Source organism: Cebus imitator, unplaced genomic scaffold, assembly GCF_001604975.1.
Source record: "Cebus imitator isolate Cc_AM_T3 unplaced genomic scaffold, Cebus_imitator-1.0 Scaffold131, whole genome shotgun sequence".
Lineage (NCBI taxonomy): Eukaryota > Metazoa > Chordata > Mammalia > Primates > Cebidae > Cebus > Cebus imitator.
Genome location: NW_016107446.1, coordinates 3,639,409 through 3,656,712, shown reverse-complemented (window position 1 = coordinate 3,656,712; position 17,304 = coordinate 3,639,409). Strand labels below are relative to the sequence as shown.

The following is a 17,304-nucleotide window of genomic DNA, read 5'->3' as shown; positions in this document are numbered from 1 at the left end:
GCCCTCTCTCACCACTCCTATTCAATATAGTATTGGAAGTTCTAGCCAGAGAAATTAGGCAAGAAAAAGACATAAAGCACATTCAGTTAGGAAAAGAAGAAGTCAAATTGTCCCTATTTGCAGATGACATGATTGTATATTTAGAAGACCCCATTGTCTCCGCCCAAAACCTCCTTAAGCTGATAAGCAACTTCAGCAAAGTCTCAGGATACAAAATCAATGTGCAGAAATCACAAGTATTCCTATACACCAATAACAGACAGAGAGTCAAATCATGAGCGAACCCCCATTTACAATTGCTACAAGAGGATAAAATACCTAGGAATACAACTAACAAAGGAGGTAAAAGATCTCTTCAAGGAGAACTACAAACCACTGATCAAGAAAATAAGAGAAGACACAAACAGATAGAGAAACATTCCATGCTCATGGTTAGGAAGAATCAATATTGTGAAAATGGTCATACTGCCCAAAGTAATTTATGGATTCAATGCTATCCCCATCAAGCTACCACGGACCTTCTTCACAGAACTGAAAAAAACCCCTTTAAACTTCATATGAAACCAAAAGAGAGCCCACACAGCCAATACAATCCTAAGCAAAAAGAACAAAGCTGGAGGCACATGCTACCTGACTTTAAACTATACTGCAAGTCTACAGTAATCAAAACAGCATGGTACTGGTACCAAAACAGAGATATAGACCAATGGAACAGAACAGAGGCCTTGGAAACAAAGCCACACATCTACGACCATCTGATCTTTGAAAAACCTGACAAAAATAAGCAATGAGGAAAGGATTCCCTGTTTAATAAATGGTGTTGGGTAAACTGGCTAGCCATATGCAGGAAGCTGAAATTGGATCCCTTCCTTATACCTTATACAAAAATTAACTCCAGATGGATTAAAGATTTAAACATAAGAACTAACACCATAAAAACCCAAGAAGACAACCTAGGCAAAACCATTCAGGACATAGGCACAGTCAACGACTTCATGACTAAAACACCAAAAACCATGGCAACAAAAGCCAAAATAGACAAATTAAACATAAGAGCTTCGGCACAGCAACAGAAACAACCATTACAGTAAACCAGCAACCAACAGAATGGGAAAAAGTTTTTGCAATCTACCCATCTTACAAAGGGCTAATATCCAGAATCTACAAAGAACTAAAGCAGGTTTACAAGAAAAAAACAAAGCCATTCAAAAGTGGGCAAAGGATATGAACAGACACTTTTCAAAAGAAGACAAATATGAGGCCAACAAACATATGAAAAAATGCTCACTATCACTGGTCATTAGAGAAATGCAAATCAAAACCACATTGAGATACCATCTCATGCCAGTTAGAATGTCGTTCATTAAAAAATCTGGAGACAACAGATGCTGGAGAGAATGTGGAGAAATAGGAACACTTTTACACTGTTGGTGGGGGTGTAAATTAATTCAACCATTATGGAAGACAGTGTGGCAATTCCTCAAGGATCTAGAAATAGAAATTCCATTTGACCTAGCAATCCCATTACTGGGTATATACCCAAAGGATTATAAATTGTTCTATCATAAAGACACATGCATACGTATGTTCTTTGTGGCGCTGTTTACAATAGCAAAGACCTGGAACCAACCCAAATGCCCGTCGATGATAGACTGGACAAAAAAAATGTGGCACATATATACCATGGAATACTATGCAGCCATAAAAATGGATGAGTTCATGTCCTTTGTAGAGACTTGGAACCTAGAAACCATCATTTTCAGCAAACTGACACAAGAGCAGGAAACGAAACACTGCATGTTTTCACTCATAGGTGGGTGATGAGCAGTGAGAACACTTGGGCACAGGAAAGGGAACAATACACACAGGGCTAGGTTGGGAGGTGGAGGGGAGGGGAGGGACAGTGGGGGGCGGGGTTGGGGAGGATGGGGAAGGATAACATTGGGAGAAATAAATGCCTGACATAGGCAATGGGGTCGGAGGGGGGATGGAGACAGCAAACAACTACGGCATGTATGTACCTATGCAACAATCCTGCAGGATGCAGATTGTGCACATGTACCCCAGAGCCCAAATAAAAAAAAAAAAAAACCCAAAAAACAAAAAAATTCTACCTGCCTACCTCCACTTCCTAAAATGGCCTAAAATGCTTAATTGGCTATAAGTCTTTTTGACTGAGAGACATAATTAATGTCACACCGCTCTGACATCAACATGGGACAAAACAAAAATTTGGCCACAGATATTGCCTCTGGTATATCTTGATCAAAAGAAGAGAAAATAAAAACTAATAAAAAAAATCCTAAGCCCTCCACAGACTAGACAGGCTCCTCTTTGGTCAACAGAACTCCAGGGGAAAAAAACCTTAAAAGCCTAGTTCGCCAGCCATGATGGGATGGGAAGTCAGACACACCTTGCTATGCCCCCTCCCTTTTATGGTTTAGACACAACACCTTACCAATATTAATATTAAAATAAAAATCATAAGACTGACAAAACCGACTCTTTGTAACAATAAAATTCCAAATTATAAACAAGACCTAAGGCCACGCCAGGCAAGAGTTAAGTCACACAACCTACACTTGCAAAGTAAACTGTGTTCTACCTGCCATAGGTTTTCCTTTTTCTCTACCAGCTAAACATTGGCCTCAAAATAAACATTATTCGGGCAATTTAACTAACTTTTTACCAGATACTGACTAATCGAATGCAGTCCCTGTTATAGCAGCCATGACTGCAGCTTTAATTATAGACAATAGATTGATTTCAGTAACTTTCTCCTAACGAAAAGACCACTGGCCATAGACTAGTTCTGGTTGGTTCATAAATATTACACATTTGCATGACTTTGAATCCTAAAAAACATTTCACATATATGGCCTAATTATAACACATTTAAATATTAAGTCTGCACCCTAAAGTAAACATAAGTCATATGTTACCTACATGTTTTCCAATACACCTTCATAAATATTTGTAACTCCTCCTATAATTTATTAAATGTATTATGGTTTAGCCAACCTGTCATCAGATCTCCATGAGAGCCCCATGTACAATTGACAATGGGAAACAGATTTATTAACTTCCTTTTTTTTTTTTTATGAAATGCTATGTTTATTTCTAATATTGCTTTTTTGTTTAAAGTTTAACTGGTCTGATACCAAGAGGATGTCCTCATTCTTAGGTGGTAGTGGCTGAAATATGTAGTGGTGAAGTGTCACAGTGACCTTAACTTACATTCAAATAGCTCAGTGGAATAGAGTATGCTTATGTGTGTGCACAACATATGTGTATATACAGAACGGGCAGTTTTTTTCATCTATTATTTTTGGCTTAAGCAAAAAAGCTACTTATTCTGTAAATTGGCAGAAAGAATCTCTCTGGATACTTGTTTTCAACTTTTTTAAGTTCTTACACCTAGACTGGAAATGAAAACATTTACCTAAAAAGCAAATATTTTCTTCATTAAAAAGCTAAGCTAAACAGATTAAGTTTAGTGAAAACAATTTCAGTGACATAGGAAAACAGTGACACTTAAGCAGCCTTTTCTCTGGAAATCTATAAATAAATGAGTTTCAGCTTTCTGATTGCAGGAACCACATCTAGTCACCTTGGTGCCTCCATGCCTGGTGATAAGCAATACAGAGTGGGTGCTGTGTTTCTGTTGTTGTTGAGTGACTTTGAATTTGCTTACCCACCCGTGAGATAGGAAGACATATTTTTCTTCTTTAGTTAGAGCTTGCATCCTGCCTAGCGCTAACCAATTGCCCACACTCATTACTGTTACTTGAAGACTCAGCCCCAGCCTGTGCAAAATGAATTGGCTCATGGCCAGCTCTTCCATGCTTGGGGAAGCAGAGGGTTTCATGCTGGGCTCCCAAGGGAGACCCAGGCCCTCTGCATCCAGCCTTTAACACAGCTAAGCCTGTGGGAGAAGTATGAGACCGGACTTGCCCAGAAAACCAGCCTGTGAGTGTTCCCTGCAGATGGCCAGTCCAGTCACCTGCCCTGGTGGATGGGATTGTACCCTGTCAGGCTAGGGATGTATCTTCTATCACAAGCTACACGTTTTCTGTGTCCTCATGCACTTTTGCTGGTCTCCAAGGCAAGGTGAATGGTTCAGAAGCCAATACTGCTGCAGAGGCCCTTGTAGAGTGGTCTCAAGGAGGTCAGTGGGGGCCTGGCCCCTCCATGCTCATTACCAGTGCCCACCTGAGAAGTGGGCTAAGCTCTGAGGTTTTTATTCAGGTGGAGCCTCGGTGGTGCAGAGAGGTTATAGAACAGTCCACTATCTTGCTGGTAACAGGCTCACAGGTGCTGTCTCCACCACTCAAGTTCTTGCCTAAGGGCCTCTAGCACATGGGGAGCCTTCAGTATAACATCCACCTGTTACTGGGGTGAAGGGCAAAGCTCTCAGGGAACCTCTGGGCCTGGTTAATCTGAGGTCCAGGTACTTGCTGAAGATCCCCCTTCTGCCTCTCCTGTGGCTTTGGAATGTCATGACTACCTGGGCTGCAGCTCCACGGTACCTGGAACCCACCTCTTGTGTGTTGCCCCCCTGCCGTCTGGGTATAGGGCTTTTTGAGGCCTGTCTGTGAACATAGACTGTGTTATCCAAGTGTCTGTAGTTGTATACCCTGAGCTTTTTGTGAGGATGGTAAGAGGAGAAAATTATTTCTGGAGCCAGAGGAAAGGCACAGAAGCCTCTGCTCAGCCCTTGGTCCCCACTCTTCCCCTGGAGCTGTAGCCTGCTTTCTTGGACCCTTGAATCTGCTGCCAGTTTGCTCCTCCATTCTTTTCAGACTAATTTCCTGTGAACAGACAGTGAAAGGTGGCTCTGTAGTTTACCCCCTTGGCCACAGAACCCAGTCTGTGTGGGCTCCATTGAGAAGATCCTGGCCCTGTTTTATACAGACAAATTGAAATTGGAAGTATATGCCTTGGAGGTGGGTCAAGGTGTCTCCCACCCGCAGGGAGGGGAAGGACCTGGTAGTTGCTTTCTCAGGGTGAATTAAGTTAATTCTTTAGGAAAGTTTCGCTGTAATCTAATAAGGCCACCACAGAACAAAAGGACAGAAGCCTTGGGAAATTTGGGACTAAGGGCAGGCAAATACATTTTTTTCCTCCTTCCTATCTTTGAAAAATATATTTTTTTCTCTTCTGTGCTGGAGAAAGTGACCAATTCTTTCCCTTTCTTCCCTGACCTTGCTATTTGTTCGCCTTGAAGGAATCTAACCTGGGCAATTCAGTGGGAGGATTTTTAGCCAGTACTCACAAGATTCCAAGAGAAAGTGGTTTTTCAAGACCTTGATCTTTACTTTCTGTTTGTGGACTCTTGATGTCTTTGCTTCCTTTAGTCTCTTCCTCCAGAATTTTTCATGAGTTCTGAAGCCCTGACATACAGAGGAAGGCCTGTGGAGAGGTTCTTGCATGAATCCTTCCCCCTCCTTCCCTTGATATAGGACCTGCTTAAGGCAGATTAGGGATCGAGTTGCATCTAAGTGCTTAACAGCTGAAGGAGGAGATCAAGGCAGTAACTAATGAAAGCCCTGGTGATGAACTCCAGCCAATCATCTCAGCAGCATAGCCTGACCCTTGCTTCCAAACTGTTCTGTCCCATGATCATTTATTTCTTGGCAGTGACAAAGCACTTTGAAATTACAAGTTTGGAATTGTAAGGGGCAGTATTAGGAGGCATATGCAGCAACACATTCCCTCTTGTACCTGTAGTGTACATCAATAAATGAACAGGCAACTCTTTGCCAATGAAACCATATGTGTCCTCAGAATTCTCCTTAACATAGTTTTCCAGAGAGTCATTTCAATTGAGAAGAATTGGCTAAAAGATAAGACCTGTTAGTTATCCCTGGTTTATAGTGTTCTGGTGGAATTAAAGTCAAAGGTTTAAAATGTCATAGTTCTTTTTGTTTGTTTGTTTAGTATTCCATTTTTTCATTTATCAATAATTGAAAACTAAGCATTTTTATTTGGTTTTACTTGTTTGGTTTAGTTACCCTGATACTTCAAACAATTCTCTTATAAAAAGTCCTTGTGGACACACTGACTGCGCGGTTATCTTGCACATTTGCTAAAATTACTATGTTTTTATTTATTCCATAAAGTTATAGCTACTTTTATCCTAATGCTATTTTGTGTATGTTTTTGTTTTACTTGCATTTTAAACAGCATATAAGTATATTTTAAGTATATTTTATTATAGTGATGAGTCTTAATATGAAGCCTCATGAATATTTATTAATGGCTTAGCATTAATTGATGGTAATAATTAATACTAATTTTAATTCACTTATGGTAGGTAGTTATCACGCAAAGAACCTGTGGACCCCCAAGTGAAATAAGCCAAACAATAAACAGCAAACCCTCATTAAAGGCTAATATATATTAAGCCCAAGTTTTAAGTGCTTTGCTTGTCTTTTATGATATAAAAATCCTTCCTGCAGTTCTGCCAAATAGGTATATCACTTTTTTTGCTTCTATTTTATGGGTTAGAAATGTAAGGCCTAGAGAGCTTCAGTAGCACACCCAGAGTAACACAACTAATTTTGGAATCCAGGCAGTTGAGGTCAACATGGTTTTTCCTATGGTGGAGAGGTCTTAATGTAAAGGAAGTTAGTGCAGTTCAATGCCAGGTGGTTTATTTTAAATATATAGAATATTTGGCATAGTGGACTCTCCAGATTTTTAAGCAATGACTTTGAAAGAAATTAAATTAACAAATATATGATTATTGAAATAAACCGAACTTCAAAACTTTAAGTTAATCTATAATATTAGAAGCTCACCAAGTCATATATATGTATATTAACACATTTAAAAATACCATTAAATCAAGTATCTCCTAAAGATGTTTGCTCTAAGCTATAAAGCTTTAAATTTTTAAACGCTAAGCATTTGATATCAATTTGCTCCAAGTTTCTATTTGTTCTAGGAGAAAATGGTGAAGTGTGAGAAATAGTATATTTTCTTTTTTTGGTGACTTCTAGAAATTTTATATTCTAGATTTTCAGTGTCACTATGAGTATTCATCAATTTTTGAGGCCCACATTCAGAACTTCAATGATTATTATCTGAAGATGTGTGTTTAAAAAATCGTATTGATTCTGCTGCTCAGGTACAAATGCCTTAGTACCTGTAACTGGACCAAGCCAATGGTAGGGATGGAATCTTAAAGGGGAAATGACCAAAGGATGTGAATGGCAATCTGTGTCCATTGATTGTTAGAAAAACCACAGGAACATCTGAAAATCATAAGTGAGTCTATGGGTACTGTGGAGTGAAATACAGACTATAGGCATTTACTTGGATAATTCCAAATAAGATAACTATAGAGTTTCTTCTTTTGGTCTGAACTTTATAGGTAGGTAGGTGGTTCTCATTTGTCTATCTATGCATCCATCCATCCATCCACCCACCCACCCATCCACTACCCATCCGTTCAACAAATAATTACTTGACACCTTCTACATGCTAGGCATTATTTAACTGTTGGGAGAGGTTGTTTCCAATCAGGTATGAGAAGACAGATAATAAAACAATAAACAAGATTTCAGCAGAATGTTGTGCTATGATAAAAGTGAGAGTTAGTAATGAAAAGAAATTGGGTGATGTCCAAGAAGTCATGAACATGACCTGAGGTAGGTGAATTTAGACCTGAAGGAGCCAGGCTAGGGAAGACCCTTGGCAAGGGAATGCCAGGCAGAGGGATTCCCAGTTATAAGACCTGGGGCTTGTCCTGCTCCTGGAGCCAACAAGAGACTTGAGCCCGTATGGTCGTCAGGGGCAACTGGCACAAGTGAGATCAGAAAGGTAGGTAGAGATAAAAGAGTCTTTGGGACTGCGAGAGTTTGGGTTTTATTCTAACTCAAAAGGGGTCCTTTGGAGGGTTTAGATCTCTTTCTTAAAATCAAGACTCTGATTTCCACTGGACAGAGCATACACTGGTTGCTGTTGTAGAATCATTTGTAGAGGACAGGAATTCCAATGATAAGACCAGCTCAGGGACTCTTCTGCAGACAGATAATTGCTCACTGGCATTTATTTGGCCTTGGACATGTAATGGATTAAATGTTTTGGTAGTGGTGATGGCAATATGTGCTCTGGGAAATATTATAGACCCAAGTTGTCCACAGAGAAAAAACTAGTTAAGGGTCTCAGCTGCCTTACCTGCTGGCCGAATTACAGAGGGAACACCTGCTGGTGTGTATTGACTTACCACTTGGACACCTGCAGGGATCATTTATCACTCTCCATAATAGAAATATTTTCATGGGAAACCAGACTCTCCGTGCTCAGTTACCTGGAGGACTTACAGGATTTCATCATTAGTGGAAATAAGTTCAATCGTGTGCGACCACAAAGGGATTAAAGAATTGTTTACCTTCTCCTGAGGAGGTAGAGCATGTTTGCTGCCTGTGAACAAATGTGTGGGCTGTGGAAGGTGGGTTTGGCGGGGCCTCCCACTGACTTCCTTCTTCCTCACAGAGTGAAGAGGAAAAATGCCGTGGAGTAAAATTCGCCTCTCAGAATGTGACAGGGCTATAACGTTAGGTAAATCTGTATTTGGAAAAAAACAAACAGCAAAAAAAATTAAAAATAGCAACCCAGGTGAAAAAAGTACACTTTCCTGAGAGATGGAGTCCCACCCCTAGGAAATGTACTGTCCCACCATTGATTTCCCGAATAGACTCTTTTGTAAAGACTTAGTTTCCTGAGATCTTTGACCAGGCTTATCTGCACGTCCACAGTGTTGTTTATACTAGTTTGGAGAAGGCAGTCCTAGGCAATGTGTGACAAAGAGTCAGTGGGACTCTTCTTTCTTACCCACCTATTCTCATATGTTTATTAATGAAGCATTGCTTTGTTATATTCTAAAAAATAAGAAAAGAAATCCTCCTCCAAAGAAAAAAGAAGAACAGAAAAGGAAAAGTAACAACAAAAAGGAAATAATCATATTTGAGTTGTGAAATTGAGACTGCATTATACTTTTGGTTAATTTAAGGAGAATTGAATGACAAATTCAATATTATTTTCTACACCAATCCATGATATTATTAAAAATTATTTAAATCATTTTTAATGTCTAGAGTTTTAATACAAGAAGATGTAACAAACATGAACACTTACATACTAAAGTGCATTGCATTAAATCATACAAAGTAAAAATTGGTAGTTTAACAAATCTTCTGTTTCGTGGTAGAATTTATTACATATTTCTCTGAATTTGGGAAATCTCATAGTTAAAAATAAACAAGGGTATACGGCAGGGAGTAAACTAAAATACTTTAAACACAAACTGATAGAATTATTATGAAAGGGAGGAGGCATGGTAGGACCTTTGGTAAACTGCACAGACTGTACACGACCTCAAAGCAGTCAAAGAAAAGGAATTTTTTGAAGATAAAAGTAAACACTATGAACAGTGTAAATGCTAGATTTTTACTAGTGTAAATAGTGTAATTACTATAGGTTGTCTCAAAAATTAGGAATATATCAAGATATAAAGGCAGAAGTGGAAATCACTTGAAATCTCACCATGCAAAGAAAACCAACAATAATATGTTGGTGGCCTTCACTTGTGTATCTCCACATCTATAGATATAATCAAATATAATTATTTTACATCTATCCTTATAAATATATCCATAAATATTTATATTTACATATTGTGATGGTTAGTTTTAGGTGTCAATCTGGCTGGATTGAGGAATGCCTAGATGGCTGGTGAAGCATTGTTTCTGAAGGCTTCTGTGAAGGTGTTTCCAAAGGTGATTGACAGGTGAGTAATGTGTATATGTACATGTTTATTGTTTATTTTGCATAACGGTCATATTTTATCCACTAGTCTGCATTTTAGTTCTGTGTAAATTCTGCCAAGCTAACTAATAGTTCATACTCATTAATTTTTTAAAACCCTCACTCTAACCCTAACCCTTCCAACTCATTTGACTAGGTTTGAATTAGCTGAATAATATTCTATTGGAATAATATTCTGTTGATTGAATAAAATTTTATTCTATAATATTCTATTGGCTGAATAATATTCTATAAGGTGCACAGATGGGGCAATAAAACTTTCCCAGATGGATCAGTGCTTGTGTAAGAAGCTCCAGCTTCTGGAGACTGTCTGCATTAATGAGATTGGATCTACAGCAATTTGTTTAGTTCATTGCTCTGATTCAAAAATATAATAAAACTTCTCCTTAGCTCTTTCCAGAGGACCAAAATGTTCTACAATAGCTCTCTAGGTTACGCCCCAGGATGTCTGGGAGTCTAATGTAGCTATCTTCCTAGATGTTTGCATTTCAAAGAGCAATGAGCCCCAGACCTTGGTGAAATTAGGTCAAAGGTGCTCTCTGCTCCTAGAGAGATTTGACTTATATAGCAAGGGGTTGTATTAAGGAGGAGACCCTTTCAGGAGAGGAGGCAGACAGCTCCTTCTTTCCCATTTAGAACAAGGGCATTTATTTTGTCATCCCTGGCCTATGGGATGTATGGCTGTTGTGTAGGAAGGTCTCCCATCTGACTTTCATAGTGTCAGTGCAGGTACAGGTCTGAGCTTGAGGGTTAGGGGTTAGTGGGTTTGAGGGAGGGTGACATTCATATATAATAGTAAGTTAATTAATAAGAAATTATTTCTCATCTGGAATACCTCTTGTGAGCAATGAAAACGAATATGAAAAACCAAACAGGATGTCTGTCAGTTTATTTCCTCCTTCCTTTTTCATAGGCACTCATGTGGTTTACAGATTATAGCCACTATTCTATAAACCACTATTGCAACACGCATCCTATGTGTTTATCAGTATATACTGTGTTTTTTTCTGAAAAGTTCCCATAGTAGTAGGAGGGTTTATGGCTCAGACTGATTATGTTTTATTTTTAACAGATACTATTTTCCAAAAGGTTCATAAGAAATTAGATTTCTCTTGAGATATGAAAAACCATTCAAAAGATCAACAAACCCAGGAACTGTTTTATTTGAAAAAATTTAATAGGATAAATAGGCTGCTAGTTAGACCAATAAAGAAGAAAAGAGAGAGGATCCAAATAAACACAATTATAAATGACAAAGGGGTTGGTACCCCTGGCCCCACAGAAATACAATATGAACACTTCTATTGACACAAACTAGAAAACCTAGAAGAGATGGATAAATTCCTGGACATTACACCCTCCCAAGACTGAACAAGAAAGAAACTAATTCCCTGAACAAGCCAATAATGAGCTCCAACATTGAATTAGTAATAAATAGCCTACAACCAAAAAAATCCCAGGACAAGATGGATTTACAGCTGAATTCTACCAGATGGATAAATAAGACTTAATACCGTTCCTACTGAAACTATTCCCAAAAATTGAGAATGGACTCCGCCCCAACCCATTCTGTGAGGCAAGCATCACCCTGATACCAAAACCTGGCAGAGACATGCACACATACACAACATAAAACTTTAGGCCAATATCCTGGATGAACACTGATGCAAAAATCCTTCACAAAATATTTGCAAACAAAATCCAGCAGTACATCAAAAAGCGAATCCACCAGGATTAAGTCTTCATCTCCAGAATGTAAGTTTGGTTCAACATATGCATATCAATAAATGTGATTTATCATATAAACAGAACTAAGACAAAAACCACATGATTATCTGAATAGATGCAGAAAAGGCATTCCATGAAATTCAATATTTCTTCATGATAAAAACTGCCAATAAACTAGATACTGAAGGAACCTACCTCAAATTAATAAGAGCCATCTATGCCAAACTCACAGGCAACATCATACCAAATGGACAAAAACTGGAAGCATTTTCCTTGAAAATCAACAAAACAAGAATGCCCTCTCTCACCACATTTATTCAACATAGTATCGGAAGTCCTGGCTGGAGAATCTGGCAACAGAAAGAAATAAAGGGCATTCAAATAGGAAGAGAGGAAGTCGAACTATCCCTGTTTGCAGATGACATAATTCTGTATGTAGAATATTCCATTGTCTTGGCTCCAATGCTCCTTCAGCTAATAAACGACTTTAGCAAAGTTTCAGGATACAAAATCAGTATACAAAAATTCTAGCATTCCTATACACCAACAACAGCCAAGCAGAGAGCCAAATTGGGAATGCAATCCCATTCACAATTGCCACAAAAAGAATAAAATACCTAGGAATAAAACTGAAAAGGGAGATAAAAGATCTCTAAAATGAGAATTACAAACCAGTGCTCAAAGAAATCAGAGATGACAGAAACCAATAGAAACACATTCCATGCTCATAAATAGGAAGAATCAATATCATTCAAATGGTTCTACTGCCTAAAGTGATTTACAGATTCAATGCTATTCTTATGATGCTACCAATAACATTCTTTACAGAACTAGAAAACACTTAAAAATTTTATATGGAACCAAAAAAGAACCTGAGTAGCCAAGACAATTCTAAGTAAAAAGTACATTGCTGAAGGCATCAGGTTACCCAACTTCAAACTATACTACAGGGCTACAGTAATCAAAGCAGCATGGTATTGGTACAAAAACAGACACATAGACCAATGGAACAGAATAGAGAGACCAGAAATAAGGCCACACATCTATGACCATCTGATTTTTGACAAATATGACAAAAACAAGCAATGGAGAAAAGACTCATTATTCAATATATGATTCTGGAATAACTGGCTAACCATAAGTAGAAGATTGAAACTGAACCCCTTCCTTACACCATATACAAAGATTAACTCAAGATGGATTAAAGACTTAAATTTAAAATCCCAAACTATAAAAACCCTGAAAGATAACCTAGGCAATACCATTTTGGACATAGGAACGGGCAAAGATTTCATGATGAAGATGCCGAAAGCAATCACAACAAAAGCAAAAATTGACAATTGAGGTCCAGTTAAACTTAAGAGCTTCTCCACAGCAAAATAAACTATCAACAGAATAAACAGATAATGTACAGAATGGGAGAAAATATTTGCAAACTATGCGTCTGACAAAGTTCTAATATATAACTTCTTTAAGGAACTTAAACAAGTTAACAAGAAAAAAAAAAAAACCAAACAACTCCATTAAAAAGTGGGCAAAGACACAATCCTGATACTTTTCAAGACATACATGTGGCTAATAAGCATAGTAAAAAAAGCTGAATATCATTGATCTCTAAAAAAATACAAATCAAAATCACAATGAGATACCATCTCACACCAGTCAGAATGGCCAATTTTAAAGAATCAAACAATAATATATGCTAATGAGGTTGTGGAGAAAAGGGAACACTTAATACATTCTTGGTGGGAGTGTAAATTAGTTCAATCATTGTAGGAAGCAATGTAGTAATTGCTCAAAGAGCTGAAAACAGAAACACTATTTGGCCTAGTAATCCCATCACTGGTTATATACCCAAAGGAATATAAATCATTCTGTTACAAAGATACACGCACATGTATATTCAGTGCATCACTGTTCACAATAGCAAAGACATAGAATCAACCTAAATGCCCATCAGTGACAGATTAGATAAAGAAAATGTGGTATATATACACCATGGAATACTATGCAGCCATAGAAAAGAAGGAAATCATGTCTTTTGCAGGAATGTGGTTGGAGCTGGAGGCCATTATTCTCAGCAAACAAATGCAAGTACAGAAAACCAAATACCACATATTATCATTTATAAGTGGTAGCTAAATGGTGAGAACTGATGGACACAAATAGGGGAACAATACACAATGGGGCCTACTTGAGTGTGGAGGATAGGAGGAGGGAGAGGATCAGAGAAAATAGCTCTTGGGTACTAGGCTTAGTATTTGGGTGATGAAATAATCTGGACAACAAACCTCTGTGACATGATTTTACTTATATAACTAACCTGTGCATGTACACTTGAACCTAAAATAAGAGTTAAAAAAGATAAGTATAAATGCCCAGAAGAAAAAAAAATAAAAAAAAAAAAAAATGTAATCTCTGCAAAAAAAAAAAAAAAAAAAGAAATTAGATTTCTCTGGAAATATAGAACAATATACTTCTTCCAAACTTTATCCAATCCTAGCCAATAGTGTGTGTTGTCATTCTGTGCATTTTCAAAACTTTTGCCACTTTTATTGGTAAGAAATTTCTGTCCATTTCTACCTTCATTTGCAGTTCTCTGACAACTGGGGGTGAGACTGAGAATCTTCATGAGGTTTTTATATTTGGCCTTGTGGGGTGTGTGTGTGTGTGTGTGTGTGTGTGTGTGTATTGCCTATTCATATTTTTGCTCATTTTTCTATTAGGATATTTACCTTTTCTTGTTTGTTTATAGCAGTTATTTGTATGTAGATAACTTATCCAGCTGCAAATATTATTTCAGAATTATCATTTGTTTATTGATTTATTTCTTTAAAAAAATTTTATTTTACTTTAAGTTCTGGGATACATGTGCAGAATGTGCAGGTTTGTTACATAGGTATACATGTGCCATGGTGTTTTACTGCACCTATCAACCCGTCATCTAGGTTTTAAGCCCCACATGCATTAGGTATTTGTCTTAATGTTCTCCCTCCCCTTTCCCCCATTATCCAACAGGCCCCAGTGTGTGATGTTCCCCTCCCTATCCATGTGCTCTCATTGTTCAACTCCCACTTATGAGTGAGAACATGTGGTGTTTGGTTTTCTGTTCCTATGTTAGTTTGCTGTGAATGATGGTTTCCAGCTTCATCCATGTCCCTGCAAAGGTCACGATCTCATTCTTTTCTATGGCTGCATAGTATTTCATGGTATATATGTGCCACATTAAAAAAAATTATTTTATGTTATTGTACTTTAGGTTCAGGGGTACATGTGCAGATCATGCAGGATTGTTGCATAAGTACATACATGGCAATTGGTTTGCTGCCTCCATCCCCCATCACCTTTATCTGGCATTTCTCCCCGTGTTATTCCTTCCCAACCTCCCCACCACCCACTGTCCCTCCCTTAGGCCCCCCCCAAGAGACCCCAATGTGTGATGCTTCCATCCCTGTCTCCATGAGTTCTCATTGTTCAACACTCACCTATAAGTGAGAACATGCAGTGCTTGATTTTCTGTTCTTGTGTCAGCTTGATGAGAATGTTGGTGTCCAGATTTATCCATGTCCCCACAAAGGACATGAACTCATCATTTTTTATGGCTGTGTAGTATTCCATGGTGTATATGTGCCACATTTTCCCTGTCCAGTCTGTCATCGATGGGCATTTGAATTGGTTCCAGGTCTTTGCTATTGTGAACAGTGCCACAGTGAACATACGTGTGCATGTGTCTTTATAATAGACCTATTTATAATCCTTTGGGTATATACCTAGCAATGGGATTGCTGGATCAAATGGAATTTCTATATCTAGGTCTTTGTAGAATTGCCACACTGTCTTCCACAATGATTGAAGTAATTTACACTCCCACCAACAGTGTAAAAGTGTTCCTATTTGTCCACATCCTCTCCAGCATCTATTGTCTCTTGATTTTTTTTTTAAATGATTGACATTCTAACTGGCATGAGATGGTATGTCAGGGTGGTTTTGATTTGCATTTTTCTAATGACCAGTGATGATGAGCATTTTTTCATATGTTTGTTGCCCTCATATATGTCTTCTTTTGAAAAGTGTCTGTTCTTAGCCTCTGCCCACTTTTGGATGGGTTTGTTTGCTTTTTCTTGTAAATCTGTTTTAGTTCTTTGTAGATTCTGGATATTAGCCCTTTGTCAGATGGGTAGATTGCAAAATTTTTTTCCCATTCTGTTGGTTGCTGGTTCACTCTAATGATTGTTTCTTTTGCTGTACAGAAGGTCTAGAGTTTAATTAGGTCCCATTTGTCTATTTTGGCTTTTGTTGCCAATGCTTGTGGTGTTTTAGTCATGAAGTCCTTGCCTATGCCTATGTCTTGAATGGTTTTGCCTAGATTTTCTTCTAGGGTTTTTTCTGGTGTTAGTTCTTCTGTTTAAGTCCTTAATTCGTCTGCAGTTAATTTTAGTGTAAGGTGTTGGGCAGCGGTCCAGTTTCAGCTTTCTGCACACTGCTCGCCAGTTTTCCCAACACCATTTATTAAAGAGGGAATCCTTTCCCCATTGCTTGTTTTTGTCAAAGATCAGATGGTTGTAGATGTGTAGCATTGCCCCAGGGCCTTTGTTTTGTTCCATTGGTCTATATCTCTGTTTTGGTACCAGTACCATGCTGTTTTGATTACTGTAGCCTTGTAGTATAGTTTGAAATCAGGGAGTGTGTTGCCTCCAGCTTTGTTCTTTTTGCTTACGATTGTCTTGGCTTTGTGGGCTCTTTTTTGATTCCATATGAAGTTTAAGGTGGTTTTTCCAGTTCTGTGAAGAAGCTCATTGGTAGCTTGATAGGGATAGCATTGAATCTATAAATTACTTTGGGCAGTATGGCCATTTTCACAATATTGATTCTTCCTAACCATGAGCATGAAATGTTTCTTTATCTGTTTGTGTCCTATCTTATTTCGTTGAATCATGGTTTGTAGTTCTCCTTGAAGAGGTCCTTTTCATCCTTTGTTAGTTGTGTTCCTAAGTATTTTATTCTTTTTGTAGCAATTGTGAATAGGAGTTCGCTCACGCTTTGACTCTCTGTTAGTCTGTTATTTTTGTATAGGAATGCTTGTGATTTCTGCACATTGATTTTGTATCTTGAGAGTTTGCTGAAGTTCTTATCAGTTTAAGGAGATTTTGGGCTGAGATGATAAGTTCTTCTAAATATACAATCATGTCATCTGCAAATAGAGATGAATTTACTTCCTCATTTCCTAGTTTAATACCCTTTGTTTTTTTTTCTTGCCTAATTGCTCTGGGTAGAACTTCCAAAAGTATATGGAATAGGAGTGGTGAGATAGGGCATCCTTGTCTAGTGCCAGATTTCAAAAAGAATGCTTCCAGTTTTTGCCCATTCAGTATGATATTGGCTGTAGATTTGTCATAAATGGCTTTTATTGTTTTGATGTATGTTCGTTTGACACCTAGCTTATTGAGCCTTTTTAGCATAAAGGGCTGTTGAATTTCGTTGAAGGCCTTCTCTGCATCTCTTGAGATAATCTTGTGTTTTTTGTCTTTGGTTCTGTTTATGTGATGGATTAGGTTTATAGACTTGTGTATGTTGAATCAGCCTTGCATCCCTGGAATGAAGCCTGCTTGATTATGATGGATAAGCTTTTTGATGTGCTGTTGCAATGAGTTTTCCCGTATTTTATTTTATTTTTATTTTTTTTACTTTTTATTTTTTATTTTTTGCTTTTTTTATTTTTTATTTTTTTTATTTTTTATTTTT

At 37.8% G+C, this 17,304-nt stretch overlaps 1 protein-coding gene across 3 annotated transcripts in view; it reads right to left on the bottom strand.

Moving 5' to 3' along the window:
• LOC108312948 (sulfotransferase 1C1) overlaps nucleotides 1-17,304 on the bottom strand; it is a 131,924-nt gene that overhangs the window by 22,229 nt on the left and 92,391 nt on the right. The window contains exon 1 of one of the 3 annotated variants that reach the window (XM_017541115.2): nucleotides 5,276-5,469. The exons of 1 other annotated variant lie outside the window; for it this stretch is intronic. In XM_017541115.2, coding sequence (XP_017396604.1) covers nucleotides 5,276-5,432 — 157 coding nt within the window. In that variant the 5' untranslated portion in view covers nucleotides 5,433-5,469. Of the gene's footprint in view, nucleotides 1-5,275; nucleotides 5,470-17,304 lie in introns of those variants that run through there. One more of the 3 variants, XM_017541116.2, reaches the window with a different exon arrangement.